The 19,828-nt window shown below is 35.3% G+C and overlaps 1 protein-coding gene across 2 annotated transcripts in view; it reads left to right on the top strand.

The window, feature by feature from the left end:
* Nucleotides 1-3,805: 3,805 nt before the first annotated feature.
* The window catches only part of eRF1 (eukaryotic release factor 1), a 33,035-nt gene continuing 17,012 nt past the window's right edge, over nucleotides 3,806-19,828 (top strand). For both annotated transcript variants that reach the window (XM_069842416.1, XM_069842417.1), the window contains exons 1-3: nucleotides 3,806-4,428; nucleotides 4,707-4,882; nucleotides 14,775-14,902. In XM_069842416.1, coding sequence (XP_069698517.1) covers nucleotides 4,328-4,428; nucleotides 4,707-4,882; nucleotides 14,775-14,902 — 405 coding nt within the window. In that variant the 5' untranslated portion in view covers nucleotides 3,806-4,327. The remainder of the gene's footprint in view (nucleotides 4,429-4,706; nucleotides 4,883-14,774; nucleotides 14,903-19,828) is intronic.

Here is a 19,828-nt window from a genome sequence, read left to right as displayed (position 1 = left end):
AAATAATTAACAAATAAAAATTATAAAATATATATATAAAATTTATTGAAAATATGCATATTTAATATTAACATACTGAAATTGTCTACGAGATGGAAGATTTTACTATATACATACATGCTTTCTGTCTTCACTATCCACACACAACAAACATTCGCGTAGAACTTCAGGGAGTTCGTTCTTGCCTGGCAGGTGAGTATGTGGTACTGTCAACAGTGCTGACCACAGAGTGCAGGTACACTGCGTTGAAGCATGATGAAAACCCTTTTTGCTCGCAGATTCTGTGATGGAACCTGTGGGCCGCAGTTCGAAATGTGGCTTCTTCCATTCATCTGTTTCCATAGCAGGCATTAGGGAGAAGTCTGGATCTATTAGCTGATGCTTTTTTTTTTGTCTTTCGCTGATATGGGCCTCATATGCAGCTGTGTTTGTTGGATCATTATTCAGCAATAGCTCCCTGACAAAGAAGTCCGCCAGTAGGTATGCTATCCTCGTTCGTGTTGTTCTTGACAGAGGGCTCTTTTACTCTACAACCTTAGAGATACTTTTTTCATAATTTTTTACAATTTTCTTCTGTAGCTTAAAATGTCATTATTGAGTGTAGAAAATATTACGCATAAGTTACTACAGTGAAAACTGTTCAAATCGGAACCTGAATAATCCGGAATCCTGTCTATTTCGGAACAATTTATTGGTCCCGGTGAAATTCATATGTATTATGTGTAATTTTTCCTGAATAAAACGGAAACTGTCTGCTATTGTTCAAAACGGAAATAATATTTTGGACACACTACTTTAATGTAAACTATATTTTGAAACAGTATGTGCTGTCAAGGAATATACGAAATACGTAGATCACTAAGATAAAAACAAGTTTTCTTTGTAAAATTTTTGAGGATGCGAGGGTGTGTTGGCCTGGTGGTCATAAATTTTATTACCCTATTGACTAGGCAGACGAGTCCCTTCAAAGATGTTCAATGCTTCACTGTATATACTGTCATAGCTGGGTAGAGCGCAAGTGTATTAGTGATTTCGTGATAAAAAAAAGTTGCGTAAAAATGTTGCATTATCATTAATTGATGAAGTAAAAGTTATCGAGGAAAATGAGAAACGAAGAGTATGGAAAACAGTGTTGAAATTTATGAATGGAAAACTCAGGTGTAATGTAACACTTTCAAAAATAAAGGCCATATCATGAGTGAGTGGCTTGCGGTCAATAATTGTGACATAAAAGGAAAGAGAAAACAACTCGTTACATAGAAATAAATGAACTGTTGTGGGAGTGGATTCTTCTTGCCCTTTCAAAGAGCATGCCAATTTCTGGACCTATTCTGCAAAGCAAACCTTGAACTGGCAAAGAAATTAGATAATCCAGAATTCAAGACTTGTAGGCTCCTAGCCCAATTAAATAATGTGCTGTGATATACATTTACAGTATTATAGTGTTAGATATTAAATTTAGTGTAATTAATAAACTTTATAGTGTTTAATGAGTGAGTTACGATACAATTTATACAGGAAATGAGATTTTCATCAAGATCATTCACCAATTAAATAAGCGACATGAAGCTGATTTAATGTCAGTAGTGTTAAACGGAATATTTTGTAATTCCTACAATTTGCGGCATGCCATTCTGTTTTTCATTTATACAAATTATAAAATATTCCATTTTAACGTCACACCTGAATAACACGGAAACCTGTCCACAACGGAAAAAAAAATTAGGACCATGTCACTTCCGTCTTGAACAGGTTTCACTGTATTTTAATAAAAAACAGTTTAATGCATTTTTTTTTTAATTAAGTAAACTTTATTGTACATAAATACATTATAGTTGGGAATAACAAGAATGGAGAAGGGAAAAAAAATAAAATAACTTGACACTTGTTTATGGGTATTGCCCACTGGCAATCCCAAAAGTACTCTATAGCCTCATATCACTATGCCGTTTTCTTTTTAATCTTCTATGTGCTGGATCTTGTGGTGGATTAGTGAAAATTACTCGAAGTAGCGGATTAATGTGGTTTAGAAAGGAGTTGTACAGCCTGATGTAGCTCTGTCTTAGGACCTCCGTCACCTGAGAAATACAGAGATCATCGTGCAGGTTCTTGTTGCTGATATACCAAGGTGCACCAGACATCAGCCTCAAATAGCGATTTTGCATGACCTATATTCTTATTTGTGACGCAGAAGCACATCCCTAAATTGAACATCCATATTGCCACAGAGGGCGCACAATTGAAATATAAATAAGCCTGTTGTAGTGTAGAGGCAATAGAGATTTGTTTTGAATAACGTGTTTTAGCAGGTAGATTCTGTGTCTAATTCTTTTAACAGTAGCTGGTATGTGGTTATGCCAAGTAAGTTTGCTATCCAAGATTAATCCAAGATATCTGACAGATTGAGCATTGGTACTACTGAACCACATAATGTTACTGGATAATTTACAGTGTTTCTCTTATAAGTAAATCTGACTAAATTTGATTTTTGAGGATTCATATAATTACTCGCCATTGCTTACACCATGTGGAAATTTTTTCACAAAAAATGTTCAGTTCTGCTGCTGATTCAAAAGTACTAAGGATGGCAACATCATCAGCAAAATGGGCTATTGTTAAGTGATCTTAGTTGGAAAATCCGATGTATGATTGAATGCAATGTTAATTAACTGTTAATTTTGTATTATTATTATTATTTCTGCTTGGTAATATTTATGACCATTATTGTTCGATCGCAATGGTTGAAAGATTTGGATTGAGCAAAAAAAATTTGGATCATAGACGAAGAAATGGATTCACGTTGCATCATGCATGGGAATTCGCCGATCTCAAATGCAGGAAAGAAAGAGAGGGGGCATTGTGAGTTGCGTCACAAACATGTTTGCTGCGACAGCAGATCCTCTCTTATAGATTTTAAATACTGTAACCATTTCTGGCTTATGTCCTAGTTCATCTCTCAAACAAATTATTTTCTTCTTAACATGAGAAATCTCTCCCCGAATTATTTTAATTATTACTTTCATTGGGGGGCAACGCCGCTGGTTGGCAGAAAGTGCCTCCCCCCTAAAGTCAGCAGCTATGAGTTTTTGGTTTTTCTAGAGCTGCCCCATTTTGTAGCAGCTTGTCGTTCTAATATGTATATATATAATTAATAATGTTAATATGTTTTCTACAAGTTAATTTTTGTATCAAAATCTACCCCTATGTATTTGTCATTTTCCGTGTTTTTCATAATGCAAATTAATTTCAGTTTCTTTTCAAGAGAAAAGTTTAAAATTTGTTTTGTTATGTTGACTGGCATTAGATTAGTTCTACATCACTTTATGTATTGCAATCTGAATAGTTATTTCCATATTTTCCACTCTGTTTGGGGGTACAATTCTCAGAACTGTCAGCTCAGTATTTTTCACGGTATTGGCGCGGTACGGTACTTGCTGACGTAGTGATGATGACGCAGAATTTTTTTTTTCATTTGTAGTTGCAGTATTTCATATGACGAAAAGCAGTTTTATGTATTGTACTTTAGAACATTTAATAAATATTGGTAACATAATTATTTTATGTGATCACTTCGTATATATACAGTAATTTATTATCCGTATTGTTTCAAAATTGATACTAAATTTGGTTGCATTTGTTTACATATGAATGGCCACTTTTAGAATAGGTTAAGGAAATTTAGTGAATTTCTGAACTGTTACAAGTGTGTACAGGTTTGCCAATAGTACGTCTATATTATTCACATTTTTATACTAGAAGTAAAATCAAATGCTAATTATATACTAAATTATTATGAATGCGAGAACATTGAATGAAATTATTTTACAGAATTACTATCAAATTTTATAAGTTAGCTAGAAATAATATTAATTGATTGAATAGTAGTCATTCATGAAATCGTAGTTTCTACGGTTTCCGGAACCGATAGTCCTACATTCTCTACTGACGTTGCAACAGCGTGAGTAAAGCTGACGTCCATAAAGAAGTTTCGAAACATTTTTGGCAGTGCACATGGTTTGTTGGAACATTGGAAGGCGAAAGTTTGGAATAATTTGTGATTGTGAACGAAAAATAGTCAATGGTTACATTACAGATGTAACCAGATTTCTGTAAAACTCTTCACACGTTTAATATAATCCGGAAATTTCCGGATTTCGTTAGTAAATTGCTAAACCTGTTGGACATTAGGAGAGTGAGTGGCCCCCGCAGGACAGGAGGGGTCTTCGTCTGCGCCATTTTGCCACAGTTTTGGCATAGATCCGTTGGTTTCTACCTCGAAATATTGTTGGGGATTATTTCCCGAAAGTTGTAGGACATTTAGTTCAAGATGTCTTCCTCTTATAATAACTCAGAAGAAAGTTCGTCCGATCGAAATGTCGAGATCTGGAAAATCAAGAAACTCATCAAGAGCTTGGAAATGGCAAGAGGGTAAGAAAACATTTGTGCGGTTTACGTGTTGAAATAGTGAAATTAATGACTTTGATAACAGAAATACGGGTAATATAAGTGAAACTTAAGAAGTGATGTGCCGTTACTTCGTGCCTTCGACATACTGCTTCCATATTGTAGCCAGTTTTAACTCGATAATATTTAACCTTGACTTTCCTTATGGTTATATTTGTATAACTAATTGAAATTCATGTTATTTTTATTGCTTTTGTAAATTACATTACCATGCTCATTATACTACTTGGTTTTCGTCCTAGGAATGGTACAAGCATGATTTCCCTGATCATTCCACCAAAGGACCAGATTTCTCGGGTTAGCAAAATGCTGGCGGACGAGTTTGGGACAGCATCGAACATCAAGTCTCGAGTGAACAGGCTCTCAGTACTAGGTGCAATTACATCTGTGCAGCATAGATTGAAACTTTATACCAAGGGTAGGCATTTGTTTCTGTTTGTAAAATCAGTACAACTGCTACAATTTGCTTACCTTTATGTACGGTAGCTTGTATTGTAACGTTTTCGTTATAATGCTTGCACAGGATTGTTGTCACTGATGTGAAATGAATGTGTAAAGTGGTTAACATAGTTCCATTGCATGTGGCACTAAGAGGATGCAACTAATTTACAACAGTTGCTATGTCATTAATATTTACAGGTAGGTGAACCGAAAGCTGTGTAGAAGCTCTCTAGGGATTTGTGTAATACAGTATACGTTGCATTGCATAGTTTGCCTAAACATGGTACTGCTTTTTAACTTGACACAACGAATACTTAATAAATTTAAGAGTGAACATATTGTTACCTATTCGGCCTCGTCTCGCCAAAGATCATCGACGTTAATTAACCTTGTAATTGACACAGCATTGTTAAATAAGACTAAACATTATCTAAAGCACTTTGTCCTAATAATTTGGCATAATTCCGCTCTTTCACAGGTAACAGATGGACAGCTTAGAAGTATAGATTTGAATAGTTGTGTAGGTACCGTAGGTCTAATCCTTTTCAAATCATCAGAAGTCTTCAGAGTAATTCCCAAGACATTTGTACATGGCATCTTCATTTCGGGATATTGGAATGTGGGACATGTAATGAAGCTTTGTCTTCCACATTGCCTAGGGCTATAACCCAGGGGCGCCGTATGAAAAGAAGGGATTGAGCTGGAGCAAAGATGAGAAAAAAAAAAAAATATGGTTTATTTAACGACGCTCGCAACTGCAGAGGTTATATCAGCGTCGCCGGATGTGCCGGAATTTTGTCCCGCAGGAGTTCTTTTACATGCCAGTAAATCTATTGACATGAGCCTGTCGCATTTAAGCACACTTAAATGCCATCGACCTGGCCCGGGATCGAACCCGCAACCTTGGGCATAGAAGGTCAGCGCTATACCAACTTGCCAGCCAGGTCGACAAGATGAAAAAGGGAAGGAAATTTTCCTATAAAGGGTTGAAGTAGTTTAACTGAAGATTTTAACAGCTTATTCCTTGGAAAGAGCACAACAAAAATTCTAATACCATTTTAGTCCCAAACAAATAATATTCTCTCAAGAAAATAATAATCTCCTAAATGTTATCACTGTTTTACTTGGTAAGTACCTGACCACCGATGAAGCCAAGGCAGTAGTGCGTTTGCCTGCTGATTCAGAGTTGCATTCAGACATAGATTCGATTCCTGCTTGGGCTGATTATCTGGTTGGGTTTTTTTTTTTTTTTTTTAGATGTTTTCCCCAACTGTAAGGCGAATGTCGGGTAATTATTCTGAATCCTCTGTCTCATCCCGCCAAACATCATCAATCATCAATTCCATCAATGTTAAATAACCCAGTAGTAGATACAGCGTCGTTAAATAACCAAGTAAAAAAATTTTCGGGGAGATTTTGATTGTCCACACCTGTGGAGTAACGGTTAGCGTGTCTGACCGCGAAACCAGGTGGCCCGGGTTCGAATTCCGGTTGGGACAAGTTAACTTAAGTTACCTATTCCCCCCCCCCCCCCCTCCAGGGTTTTCCCTCAATCCATTAAGAGCCTGGACTTATTTCACTGACATTATCACCTTTTGATTCAGACGCTAAATAATCTAAGATGTTGATACAGCGTTGTAAAATAAAAACTTTTTTTTTTAATTTTTACTCGTATGATATTTTTTATTAACCAGTCAGATGTATTTGAAACAGATTGAAGTCATCTGACAGCTGTGGTCAGTTTTGTTTTTCTAGTCTGTTGGTGTGGTCATGCATCAGCTGAATAATAATTAAACCAAAGTATTTTTTTATGTAGTTGTGGATGGTGAATAGTAACCTACTGTCTATGTTGTTACAGGTAGTTTTTAAGGTTTTCCTGCCTAAACAAATCGGCCAGCATATTACTTCGTGGAATATCATTTAACACAGTAGGGTATACATATAGGATAACTATTTGTGGTGAAGTGAAATGAGTTTAAGGGATTTAAGTGGGGCACAACGTCATAAGCTGACCAAAGGAAAGATAAACAGTTAAGTGACGTTTTAAGTCACGTGCAGAATTTGAAGAGTTTCTTCAAGCCTCCCTTGCGAGATTAATCTCATTCGTATTTCCCATTTGCTTGAAATTACAGCAACATGTAAAGTGACAAGTCCAATGTGTCAGAATGTGAAAAAAAATAACACAGCCAAGACCAATGTTGAAGCTGATAACAATAAGATTCTTCCAATTGGTCCCTCTAACTGACCAAGTAAAGGATTTAATTATCAGAAACATTCCTCTTGAACAAATTATTTAGACATGACTAACTCAGAATGTGTGTACTTCTCTCAGTATGACTCTTCATGTTTAGTTGAAAACTTGAAAATTTAAGAGTTTTCTATAGCACGCGGTATTGAAGGTTTTTTGACGCAAAAAGTGGAAGAATGGTCTAATTTTCTGAGGGAAGGTAGTTTGGAATGTAAAGAATTCATATAATAGGACGTCAGTTGACTTTGAAAAAAAAAAATTGAAAATAATTGATCAGTGTAGTTACCGGTAACCTAAAAGTGATTATTTAACACGTAAAATAGAGGAAGAACACTTTAAAATGAATGTGAAACACACATTTCACTTCATATCAAAAGCCTGAGCTAACCTAATTTGTCACAGATTTGTAGTATATACAAGGCATATGCTACCAAATGCCTAAGCTAACCAACTTAATGTCACAGATTCATATATGCAAAGCCTAAACTAACCTGTCACAGATTCCCGCATCATATAACTTAGAAAAATGCAAGTTAGAAGTTTCAGTATCACGTGCTATAGAAAAGCCAAAATTACTGTATAACGGATGTAAAAGCTTACATGTCTCTTCACTATGGTAATGTGAGTATCCAACAGTGACAGATTAACGGTTAGAATGCCTGACCGTGAAACGAGTGGACCCAGGTTCAAATCCTGGTTGGGACAAGTTGCCTGGTTGAGGTTTTTTTCTGGGGTTTTCCCTCAACCTAGTATGAGCAAATGCTGGGTAACTTTCGGTGCTGGACCCTGGACTCATTTCACTGGCATTATCACCTTCATATCATTCAGATGCTAGATGAGCACAGAAGTTGATAAAGTGTCGTAAAATAACTGACTAAAGAAAGCAGTCACAGATTTTACAAATCGAATAGCTCAGTTTGCAAAGTCTGTCAGACTGCAAAACTCTGATGCTATGTTTATGAACCTTTTTGATGATACCCTCCTTTTCCTCTCATTACTTCAGAGTGGCACCCTGGTCTGGGGTGTACAGTAAAATTTGTAGAATGTATAGTAATGTGAAACTTGGTATCAGTTTAAAAAGAAAAATATTTAATTACGTTTCCATTTAACGCAATATAGTCCGATGTTTTTTATAGAACAACTTTTGACCCCTCATTAACTACTTTTCGTGGACCTCCAGTTGAGAATTGCTGCTCTAATACATACAATACACAGACTGTCAGTTAAAAAAAAAAGTATACTCAAATTTCCTCTTCAGGGGAAGGACCTACAGGAATGATCAAATGTGTGTCAAAATTGACATTTTTTTCTTTTATTCTTAGCCTAAAAATACTTCATAGTATTGACTTCATTTGAGCGAAATTTCATGGTCGTTAAGAAGAAAATAATTGCGTTTGTGGCATTTTTAAATATGTATGCTTCAACTTTTCCATTGAATATTCGGAAATTGTTTATTTTACATTTTTCAACATTTAATATGTAATATCTCAGACAATAATGGAGATAATTAATTGAATAAAGTTTTCAGGGCATATTCTCACATTATACATGAATAATTCTGAAAGAGGGAACTGTCAAAATGCATATTAAAAAATAAGTTAAAAATAGACATGCAATTTTTTGTCTGTTCATAAAAATGCAAAATAAAAATATAAAAATTAAAGTTTCTAAAAATCATTAAACCAGGATAACACAGAGGGTCTGGAATTGAACGGGTTACATCAGCTTGTTGTCTATGCAGATGACGTGAATATGTTAGGAGAAAATCCACAAACGATTAGGGAGAACACGGAAATTCTACTTGAAGCAAGTAAAGAGATAGGGTTGGAAGTAAATCCCGAAAGACTAAGTATATGATTATATCTCGTGATCAGAATATTGTACGAAATGGAACTATAAAAGTTGGAGATTTATACTTCGAAGAGGTGGAAAAATTCAAATATCTTGGAGCAACAGTAACAAATATAAATTACACTCGGGAGGAAATTAAACACAGAATAAATATGGGAAATGCCTGTTATTATTCAGTTGAGAAGCTTTTGTCATCTAGTCTGCTGTCAAAAAATCTGAAAGTTAGAGTTTATAAAACAGTTATATTACCGGTTGTTCTGTATGGCTGTGAAACTTGGACTCTCACTTTGAGAGAGGAACAGAGATTGAGGGTGTTTGAGAATAAGGTTCTTAGGAAAATATTTGGGGCTAAGAGGGATGATGTTACAGGAGAATGGAGAAAGTTACACAACACAGAGCTGCACATATTGTATCCTTCACCTGACATAATTAGGAACATAAAATCCAGACGTTTGAGATGGGCAGGGCATGTAGCACATATGGGCGAATCCAGAAATGCATATAGAGTGTTAGTTGGGAGACCAGAGGGGAAAAGAACTTTGGGGAGGCCGAGACGTAGATGAGAAGATAATATTAAAATGGATTTGAGGGAGGTGGGATATGATGATAGAGACTGGATTAATCTTGCTCAGGATAGGGACCAGTGGTGGGCTTATGTGAGGGCGGCAATGAACCTCCGGGTTCCTTAAAAGCCAGTAAGTAAGTAAAAATCATTAAACAAAATTGATTAGCAGTCTTTTAATTTTCATTTAAGACAAGATTTGTGATTCTGTGATACTCTTGAGCAGATATATCATTTTCTTTATAGTACTGCATTTTTTATGTCTGACTGTACCATAAAGGGTAAAAGTGTAAATGTTGTATTTAATGTTGATATGAAACTGTGTTAGGGCAATAGAGGCTTTACTTAAAATAACATGAGAAAAGAGATTTTCTATAGGTCCCTCTCCATAAACTAAGGAAGTGAACTGAAGGAACTGTCGTCACTCAAATCTAATCAGTCCGAAATCATGGACAGTAACAGCTGAAATACACAATATTTTGAAATCATTTCCACGGTTGAAGTAATTCGCGTATTATTGTGCGCTTTGCCCAAATTTGCTATCCAAATATTAATGTTAGAAAAGTCCACAATATCGTCAATATCAATGCCCAATAAGTACCTTCAGTTCTCATATAAATTGGTATACTGATGTGCACAGCTAAAGTGCGTTTCATTATTATTATTATTATTATTAATGTCATTCGCATAAAATGAGTATCAATTTATAAACCGTATTTGATAAATTATAACATTCATCTGAAACAATTTTTGTAATTGCATGAACATGTTGAATTATATACGAGTTCGTTGCTTGTATTATAAGTCGAAATGTATATGAAAGTAGAGAAGTTCAGCCCATCATAAGAGATCAAATTACAATTTGTAACGTCTTGTAATATAAACGTTACTAATTTTATTAATGTGTGTACTAATTATATGCTTCGAACTGCGTTTATGTATAGACATGGTCATTCACCCAAACCAGCTGTAGGTACGAAGTATTCATAAACACGCTAAAAGTAACTTGAAACTTTTATGCGTAAGAACCAACGTCAAACCACGTTATAAACAAAGAGGGTGGACAGTCATCTTCCTCTCACGTCATAATTGCAGACGTGCGTGTATTTATTATATTAGATGTGCACCCACAAGAAATGATTCATTAAATAAGAATGGATTTTAAGTTTTATATACTAATGGGAAAATTAACCCAAACAATTGTTTTATAATGTTGTACTTAAAATTAAGTTAATCCTTGTGTGTCTATATTCTATAAAAATTCTCTTGATTTCTTACAATAACACCAAGTAATTTTTGTTCCTATTGTAATTAGAGCATGAATTTATAACAGCACCATAATTTGGATGATTGCACAAGAAATTAGCTCGTCTTATACCCAATACATCCATGATAATTGATGTTAAATACTCCGCAAGAAGGTACAGGCCACTTCAAGCAACGTGCAACATCCAATTAACGACATGACGTGTGTACAGACGTTTTCTACATCAACTTGTTAAAATTATTAGGAACAGCATTATGCGGTATGTCCTTATGCAAGAATTACGATTCACCAAGGGAGTTTTTTTTCGTGTTCCACTTTGGAAGTAAAGATTCTGTCTAGGCCTAAGTAATTCTTTTATTGTAAATGAAGTGGACATACTGAAAGATATTGTTAATATTATGTTAAAGAATAAACATACGTTATTTCGATTAAACTACAAAAAAAAAGTTGTTTAAAAGGCAAATTTAACGGATATTATACTGTATTCTTACGGAATTAGATTTTGAGCGAATTAGTACACCGCAAAACCGTGGATGTCAAGAGAGACGGAATTCGCATTGTTTCCATACGGTATTTATGAAAGATCTATTAATAGATTTCGACATAAATAATGCACGTGTTAATATCTGAGATAGTAGGACGAAGAAGAATAAGTACCTACATAAGATTAACTGATGATATGGCGTTGTTAGCAGAAGAGATGATACTAAGGGATATATGCTACAGGAGCTAAATGACAGCTGTGAGAAGTATGAAATGAAGATAAGACGAAGAGCATGGTCGTAGAAAGAAAAATGCAGAAGATAAACTTGCGAATTCTAAATGTGGCAGTAGAGCAAGTGGACAGCTTCAAATACTTGTAACATGAGCTGCTGCCAGGAAGTCAAAAGGAGGATAGCAATGGCCAAGGAAGCTTTTAATAGAAAAAGAAGCATTTTCTGCGGACTCTGGAAAAAGAACTGAGAAGTTACCGGTTCCATAATTCTAGTCTAGGTTTCCTTCGTGGTTTTCCTACGTATTGAGCTTCGTGACTATATACTGTAATAATACGGTGAAATTGAAGTATTCTAAAATGTGCTAGGAGGTATTAAATAGATCGTATTTTCTGCATTTGTGATTATGAAAACTTATTGTAGGATTAAATCTAAGTTGTGATCTAGTAAAATAATGATCATCCTATCAGAAGCTATTTAATTTAATTAACCGAGCTCAAAGTAACTATGCCTGAAATAAAACCTTGCAAGTGAAATTACTTAACAAAATTTGCTTCACATTTCAAATAAGAAATATATCGAGCGAGATGGCTCAGTGGTAAGGCACTGGTCTCGTTCTATCATGAAAGACTGCACTTTGAATGACTTGCAAAACGAAATTAAACGGAAATTATTTTAACTTTATTATTAATGAAGAAATGCCAACAATGAATGCGTACTAGTGATGTCGTAGATGTACTGTTCCTGGTAGAGAGCACCAATTATAATTCTAGGCCATTTGTGACATTTAATTTCGAAGCTGAATAACCTTTGCAATATAGAGCATTGTTAAATGGAACACTACTAAGATTTCATTGTAATTTCTTAGAATATGTCTGTATGGCCGTAGGAGTTGTAGGCCTAAAATTCTTTACACAAAATAGTTGTAAAGTAAATTAGATTGCACGAAGTGTTAAACCGAAGCTTGAATAATGTGTACTATACTGTCGCCTCATCACAGACAATGCGAAATAGTACCGGCACAGTCTATTGTTTCTAGTACTCTCACTACCTCAAGCTTCGTTTTTGAATTGTGTGATAGTACTAGAGAGTAACAGATTTTTTCATAATTCTCTCTCTGTCTTTCCTAGTCTAGCTATGTCATTGTTATTCAAGTCTGCATTTTTGCAGATGATTGTTTCATGCATCTGTTTCTTTACATATCTTATATACTTATTTGTTTGTAGTCTAGATGTGCAGCAGGACAATCCTGGTATGTTTTGATACTAACTGAAGCAACTGCTATCTCCAGGAGTGCTTAGTATGTTAATTCTGTCCTTAATATTAGCATCATACAGTGGCACTACAATTATCGTCTTTAATTTGTTCCACAGAATTGCGTTGGTTATCGAAATGGTCATAAATAATTTAAGTCCATGTTTTAGCGACAATTCATTTTGAAAATAAAACCTAGCTACAGTCCCCAAATATATTTCTTTGGGGATATAATTTGGAACAAAATTGTGTTTTACAAGAAATTTAACTCCTTCTATCACATTGCTTTTCTTTCATGAAAAGTTATTAGGCCCTATAGTAAATCCACTATAGACAGTGAAGCTTAATTCTGTAAAACTGAATAAACTAAATCACGTGTTTCAGCAGAACGCCATGTGTGTTTATCAATTTTGAAATTGAAATCAACAACTAACGTACTTTTTGATGACTGTGTAACAGGGGTAATATAAATATTTTTACTTAACAGAATTGTGTACAACTTATTCAAATTTCTAATCATATTTTATTTGTTTTGAACTGTGAGGGAAGTGAGACGGTATGCGATGGTATGGAATACCGCCACTGATTTCTAGGTCAGAAAACATACCGTTAGTGAAAAATGACATACCGTCACTGAAAAAATGTGATTTGTAAAAAATTGTTTCCAGCAAAGAGTACTAACTTATCTGTTTGCTTCTTAGATCTAAATCATAGCCTTGTGGAACTGTATTCAACGCGTATTTAGACACATTTATGTCATAAGTCAACCCCTGAAATGCTTAACAACTGTAGCATTTCAAGTATAGAAGACTGTTATCTGTACCTTGTAGTGGCCATTGTTGCCAATTTAGTGACTGTCATCAGATCTTATTCTTTTAAAATATTTGTCAGTGACAAATATCGTTACTTACCTATTATTTAAATAGAGTTACATAAGTACTATTTTAAGTATTCGCACTTTGAAGCTTTTAACATTACTTTAAATGATAAGTCTCAATGGACATTGCAAAATATTGTAGTAAATAACTGAAGTAAATTGAAATTATTTTATTAAGAAGTTTAATGTGATGCGTAAGCTTAAAAGACTCATGTTGCTGACTAAATGAAACAATTTATTGCATATATCATGTACGTGTATATTGTAAAGGGAGCGGGGGGGGGGGGGGTAGCCTACGCCTTTCTAAATCTAGGTATGCCAGGGGAAAATCTTGGGGTAGCATACCGCCTCTGGTTTTTTCCCCACTTCCTTCACTGGTTCTGGAAGCTTAGCCTGGGACCTTGCAGAGTGAATGATTATTTTGGATTGTTGGTGAGATGATGATGATGGTAATGGTAATGAAAGAAAACAGAAAAATCCCTCACCAACTGCTTTGTCCACCATAAATTTTGCCAAGACTCAGATGAGGATTGAACCTAAGTCACTACAGTGGAAGGCAATAGACCTATGAGAAACGAAACCCTCGGGCGTGTGACTGGATGCTCGAGATTGTGTGAATATTTGTTAAACAGAAGAAATGTACTGGTACATGGTTCGGCAAAAACGAAAATTAGTAAAATTTGGACAGTAAGCTTAATATAATGGTATGAAATGACAGATGACGATAATCAAAATTCCACTGTATTTTTTAATACATTTTTGATTAGCTTTGTTCGCTTGCAAAATATACTGTATGAAGGGATGATCTGTGGAGTTTGATTTTAATGATATTACTTTGATGACACTTTCTTCTCACACTGCAGATGCAGAGCTGGATTATTATTCTTCTTTCGATAATATCATAAAGGTGAACATTTTCAAGTAATATTAGTACTTTAATCGATTTCAAGATTTCAGAAGAAAGTTTTGAATTTTGTCCTATATGTTGGGACTTCATTGTTTTGAAATTATTGCAGAAGCCTAAAATCTTAATTTTGAAACTTGTTAAATATGATTCTCCTGAAAGTTGATTTTTACTTGTGGTTGTTTGGTTACAGTGCCCCCAAATGGATTAGTAATATATTGCGGAACCATTGTAACAGACGAGGGAAAAGAAAAGAAGGTTAACATAGACTTCGAACCTTTCAAACCTATCAACACGTCTTTATATCTATGTGACAATAAGGTAAGTGAATAGCTTTAATATAGCCTTTCATGCTTTGAATGTACAAGGAAACTTAAGTTATTAGTAAACCTCGGATTTTTAGGCACTTAAAATAGGCCCTGAATTTATCAAAATAGGCATTAACATAGATTTAGGCACCTAAAAATACAATTTCAAGCAGCTAAAAATACTATTTTAATGGCTATGTAATTTCTATCCACACAAACTACAGTAACTATAAACTATAAAAATGCAATTAATTAGTGAGTATTAAGCATTACGGTATACAGTGACAAAAAACAGTAAAAAATATTGTGGTTAGAAACTTTATTTTTGTTAAGTCTTAAATTATGAATACCGGTATGTAATTTAAATGAATTCATCGACCTCATTGCTCTAAGGCTGCTAATACATAAGTGCTCATATTACAATTAAATTAATTAATTTACCAATGAATTTATAATTAACACATTATTCATAATTTGCATTGCAATACGTAATAACGTTTTTCTCTAATTTTCTGTTCTGAAACGTTGCCTTTTCTTAGACAACCATTTTATAAGCGAAAAAAATTCTTCCCAATGATACTGAAGCAATGGATGCATATTTAAATCTATCAATATTTGCCATGCTGATTTCTTTACGGAGAACTACATCTCCTGTTTCATCACATTCCTACTGTCTGCTCAAGTGCTCAACAAAACAGATGCCTTCCAGGAATTCTTCATTCCTACAGCCAAACTATTACAGGATATTTTAACCATACCCACCCCTGGACATTAAAAACTTCCTCTTTCACTGTTGCACGAAAATTTAAAAATATACGCGTAACAAATCTAAATAGGCAATTTTAGGCTCTAAAACCTTAGAATTAGGTCTCAGTGAGCAAAATAGACGTTTTTGGGCACCATAAAACCACTTTCAAACATTCATATTTTATATAAAATGTGAAGATATTTAATTAGTTTTAGTTTATACCTAGAGAAAAGAATAGGCATTTAACCTAAAATCCGAGGTCTAGTTTTTAATTACATTTCGTGTGTTTGTAGTATAAAAAGTAGAATTTGTTTCGTTATTTTTTTTCCAGTGGTCTCATTACTTGTGATTGTAAGGCAATTTCTTTCTGGCTTCCCATTATAAAGCAGCTGTCAGATATTTCCCATGTCTGGTTGATTATTATCCTTGTTCATGGTTGAGTTAGCTATCTTGCAGGTAGCCCAGTCCAAAACTCCTACATTTCTACAAATGTTCAGCAGGACATTCATGTACTGTATGTCTAATCTGAATGTTGCTACTCTATTAAGACCCTAGAGAGAAGCCAGTGTGAGTTGGAGACAGAGTATAGTCACTTCTTTCCATGTTAATTTGGAATCCAGTGTACTCACTAAAAAACTACTACTTCTTTTCTTGGTTTGCATAGGTTTTCCTTGCATTTTTTTAACTGTGGACCTTTTTATTCCTTGTGTGTTCCTACAAGTGTCTCAAATAAACAGGCGTTTCTAAATACAACAAAATAAATATGTTGCATAATGAGACAGAAAATAAAAGTACAAGAATTGTAACATTATGTATTACCATTTGGTATTATACCATTAAGTACGAGAAAAATTCGTACCGGCACCGGGAATCGAACCCAGGACCTCTCAGCTGTGCGCGCTGAGTCCTCTCTAACCAACTGAGCTATGCCGGGACCCGATTCACGACGCCGGCCGAACTCCTCTCGTAGTATCGTGTTACGGCCTTACTGCCTGCACTTGAGACGATACACGTCATATATGTACAGGAGCGCATATTACATGACTTTATGGCCATATTCAACAACAGTTTCTTTAAACTGTTAACATCATATATGTATCAAATATGAATGAGGTCTCACCCACCTCATTATATTTTGCTCGACTAGTATGACTAGTCAGTTTGTTTTTATACCATTAAGTACGTCGTGAATCGGGTCCCGGCATAGCTCAGTTGGTTAGAGAGCACTCAGTGCGCACAGCTGAGAGGTCCTGGGTTCGATTCCCGGTGCCGGTACGAATTTTTCTCGTACTTAATGGTATAAAAACAAACTGACTAGTCATACTAGTCGAGCAAAATATAATGAGGTGGGCGAGACCTCATTCATATTTGATACAATTACCATTTGTGTAACGTCAATCACATTCAAGTTTTGAAAATTATGTCGGCAGATGACGACCTTGACGATGTTCACACTGAGAGAGCCTGCAGTGAGATCAATCATGTTGGACTTCCCATAGCTTCAAAATTTTGCACCCATAATTTGATTGCATGTTCCATTGAGATAGGACCATTTCTTCTGATATTAAAATAACTCTTATATTCTCTTCGAGCAGCAGCCACACTATCACCATTTTTATAAAAAGCTTTAACAGCTATTGCTCATTCCATTGATCCATATTTCGGGCGTTTGCAATAACTGAAAGTCTCAGGAATCTTCTATGCCACATCAATAAATTTAAAAATGCAGTTATATTGTCAGACTCCAAAGCAGCTATTCTATCAATAGTCTCTCAAACAGCAGAAATTACTAAAATGCTCTCTCAATTAATATCACTCAATAAAAGAATTGTATTCCAATGGATACCATCCCATTGTGGAATCCTGGGAAACGAGAATGCGGATGCTTTAGCAAAGAAGGGCAGCACTGCTACTTACAGACCTGTTACTAAATCTACGTATTACTCTGTGAAAAGATTTATTAAATCTACATACTTAAACTTCAACAAACAAAATTTGATAACACAATCCCAAGGGAAAAAATGGAACTCTCTGCATCAAAATCCACAGTTAATTCCCGATTTACCACGAAAATCGTCTGTAGCTGCATTTAGATTGGCAACAGGCCATGATTGTTTGGCCAAACACCTGCATAGAATTGGAATATATCAGTCCCCTAACTGCCCATTGTGCAACTCAAACCAAGAAATGGATTCGGAACACCTCAAAATCTGTGCTTCAGTGGCTGGCCATGATAATATCTTTGAAAAATATTGGAGTGCAAGAGGTCAAATGACTTTATTGTCAAACGCCTGGCATTAGAAAACAACAACAACATATTTCTGGCGTAGTATTATTAAACAGATGACGATCAAACATTGTTTCTGCAAATGGCGCAGTGTTGTTAAACATATTCATTCATTCATTTAGTGTTCTGCCCAAGGGCACGTCTTTCACTGCAAACCCAGCTTTGTCCAATCTTTCCTATTTTCTGCATTCCTCATTGTTTCCTCATATGATCCGTATATCTTAATGTCGTCTATCATCTGATATCTTCTTCTGCCCCGAACTCTTCTCCCATTCACTATTCCTTCCAGTGCATCCTTCAGTAGGCAGTTTCTTCTCAGCCAGAGACCCAGCCAATTCCTTTTCCTCTTCCTGATCAGTTTCAGCATCATTCTTTCTTCACCCACTCTTCCTATCTTATTCTGTCTGTCCACTTCACACGCTCCATTCTTCTCCATATCCACATTTAAAATACTTCTAGTTGCTTCTCTCACTTCATTGTAATGTCCATATTTCTGCCCCATATAATGACACACTCCATACAAGGCACTTCGCTAGTCTCTTCCTTAGTTCTTATCCAGACATCTGCAGATGTTCCTTTTTCTATTAAAAGCTTCTTTTAGCCATTGCTATCCTCCTTTTGACTTCCTGGCAGCAGCTCATGTTACTGCTTATAGTACACGCGAAGTATTTGAAGCTGTTGATTTGCTCTACTGTATAAGTAAATTGGAAAAGAAGACACTGCCAGACAATTCAACGATTACAGGAACTCCTTTCATATTAGGCAAACAACAGATTTGTATTCTAGTACACACAGTATCTTCATAGTACAGTGTAATATCAATTAAACTTTAATTAGTTGAATGATATGTTTCTGCTCTATCTTAGAAATGGATGAACTGAATTAATTCTTTGGTAGATGATGGGGTTTATCATCTCCTTTAAAAATGTGTGTCTGAAAATACAGGATGCAATTTGAAATTCAGAAATGGGGGTGATGGTGTGGAATAGAAAATTCAATCAGCAGTGGTTTTGAACATCCCTCTACAAAACTAAATCAACGTGTTTATTCAAGATGGGAAGTTTTGAAATGAACACACAGTAACAGTTGTAGACTCGTAGGTAACGAGAGGGTTTTTGCTTTGGCCAGGAAGGGAGTTTCAACCTCCTTGCTTGAACCAGAGCCTTTTATTGGCACTTTCCAAAAGTGCTGGACTCAGAACATTAAATCATAATCATCATAAGTCTTAAAATCAAGCATCAGCTATGAGGCATACTAATTCCACATTGAGAATTCACAATTAGACTTCTGTTGCTAAATAGGAGTGGTAATAGGATGATGGTATTGCTGTCGCCTGAAGAGAGGCCTACAATTACATGCACAACATTGAAAAAGAGTGAACTCCATATACCTTATTCCAATGTGCTGAACTGGATGAAGTCAAGTGCACTTTGAAAACTACGTTGAGGATCTGAAGGAGGTTAAACCAGTTTTTCTGTTCCTGTGAAGCACAAATAGTATCAAAGTAATAGGCAAAAGTGTTTGAAGACCATTTTAGGTCGCCCAGAGAAGAAGAAAGAGGATCCTTTCACCGATTTGCTTTCCATAACTAATTTCACTTTGTAACTCGTATGTATTTGAACCCAGGTCCTTCAGCATGGAGAGTGATCCACAACCTTTTGGTCATTGATGGATTCCATAAACAATCAGAAATAGCTTTTCGTGGTTAGAGTATTTCTCAAACAACTCAAATGACACTGCAAATTTTCGGAACAAGCAGGAGATAGATAATGTCATTTTATTACATTTTTCTTAGTCTATGTGATTGAGTTTGAACTGGACTGAGCTTTGACACAGTATAGGAAGTAACCATGAACTTGAGATTGTGATCTTAATGGACTTGGAATGTTTATTTTACGCCATAT

Source organism: Periplaneta americana, chromosome 12 (assembly GCF_040183065.1).
Source record: "Periplaneta americana isolate PAMFEO1 chromosome 12, P.americana_PAMFEO1_priV1, whole genome shotgun sequence".
Classification (NCBI taxonomy): Eukaryota; Metazoa; Arthropoda; class Insecta; order Blattodea; family Blattidae; genus Periplaneta; species Periplaneta americana.
Note: the sequence above shows the minus strand (reverse complement) of the source record. Positions and strands in the feature narration are given on the sequence as shown.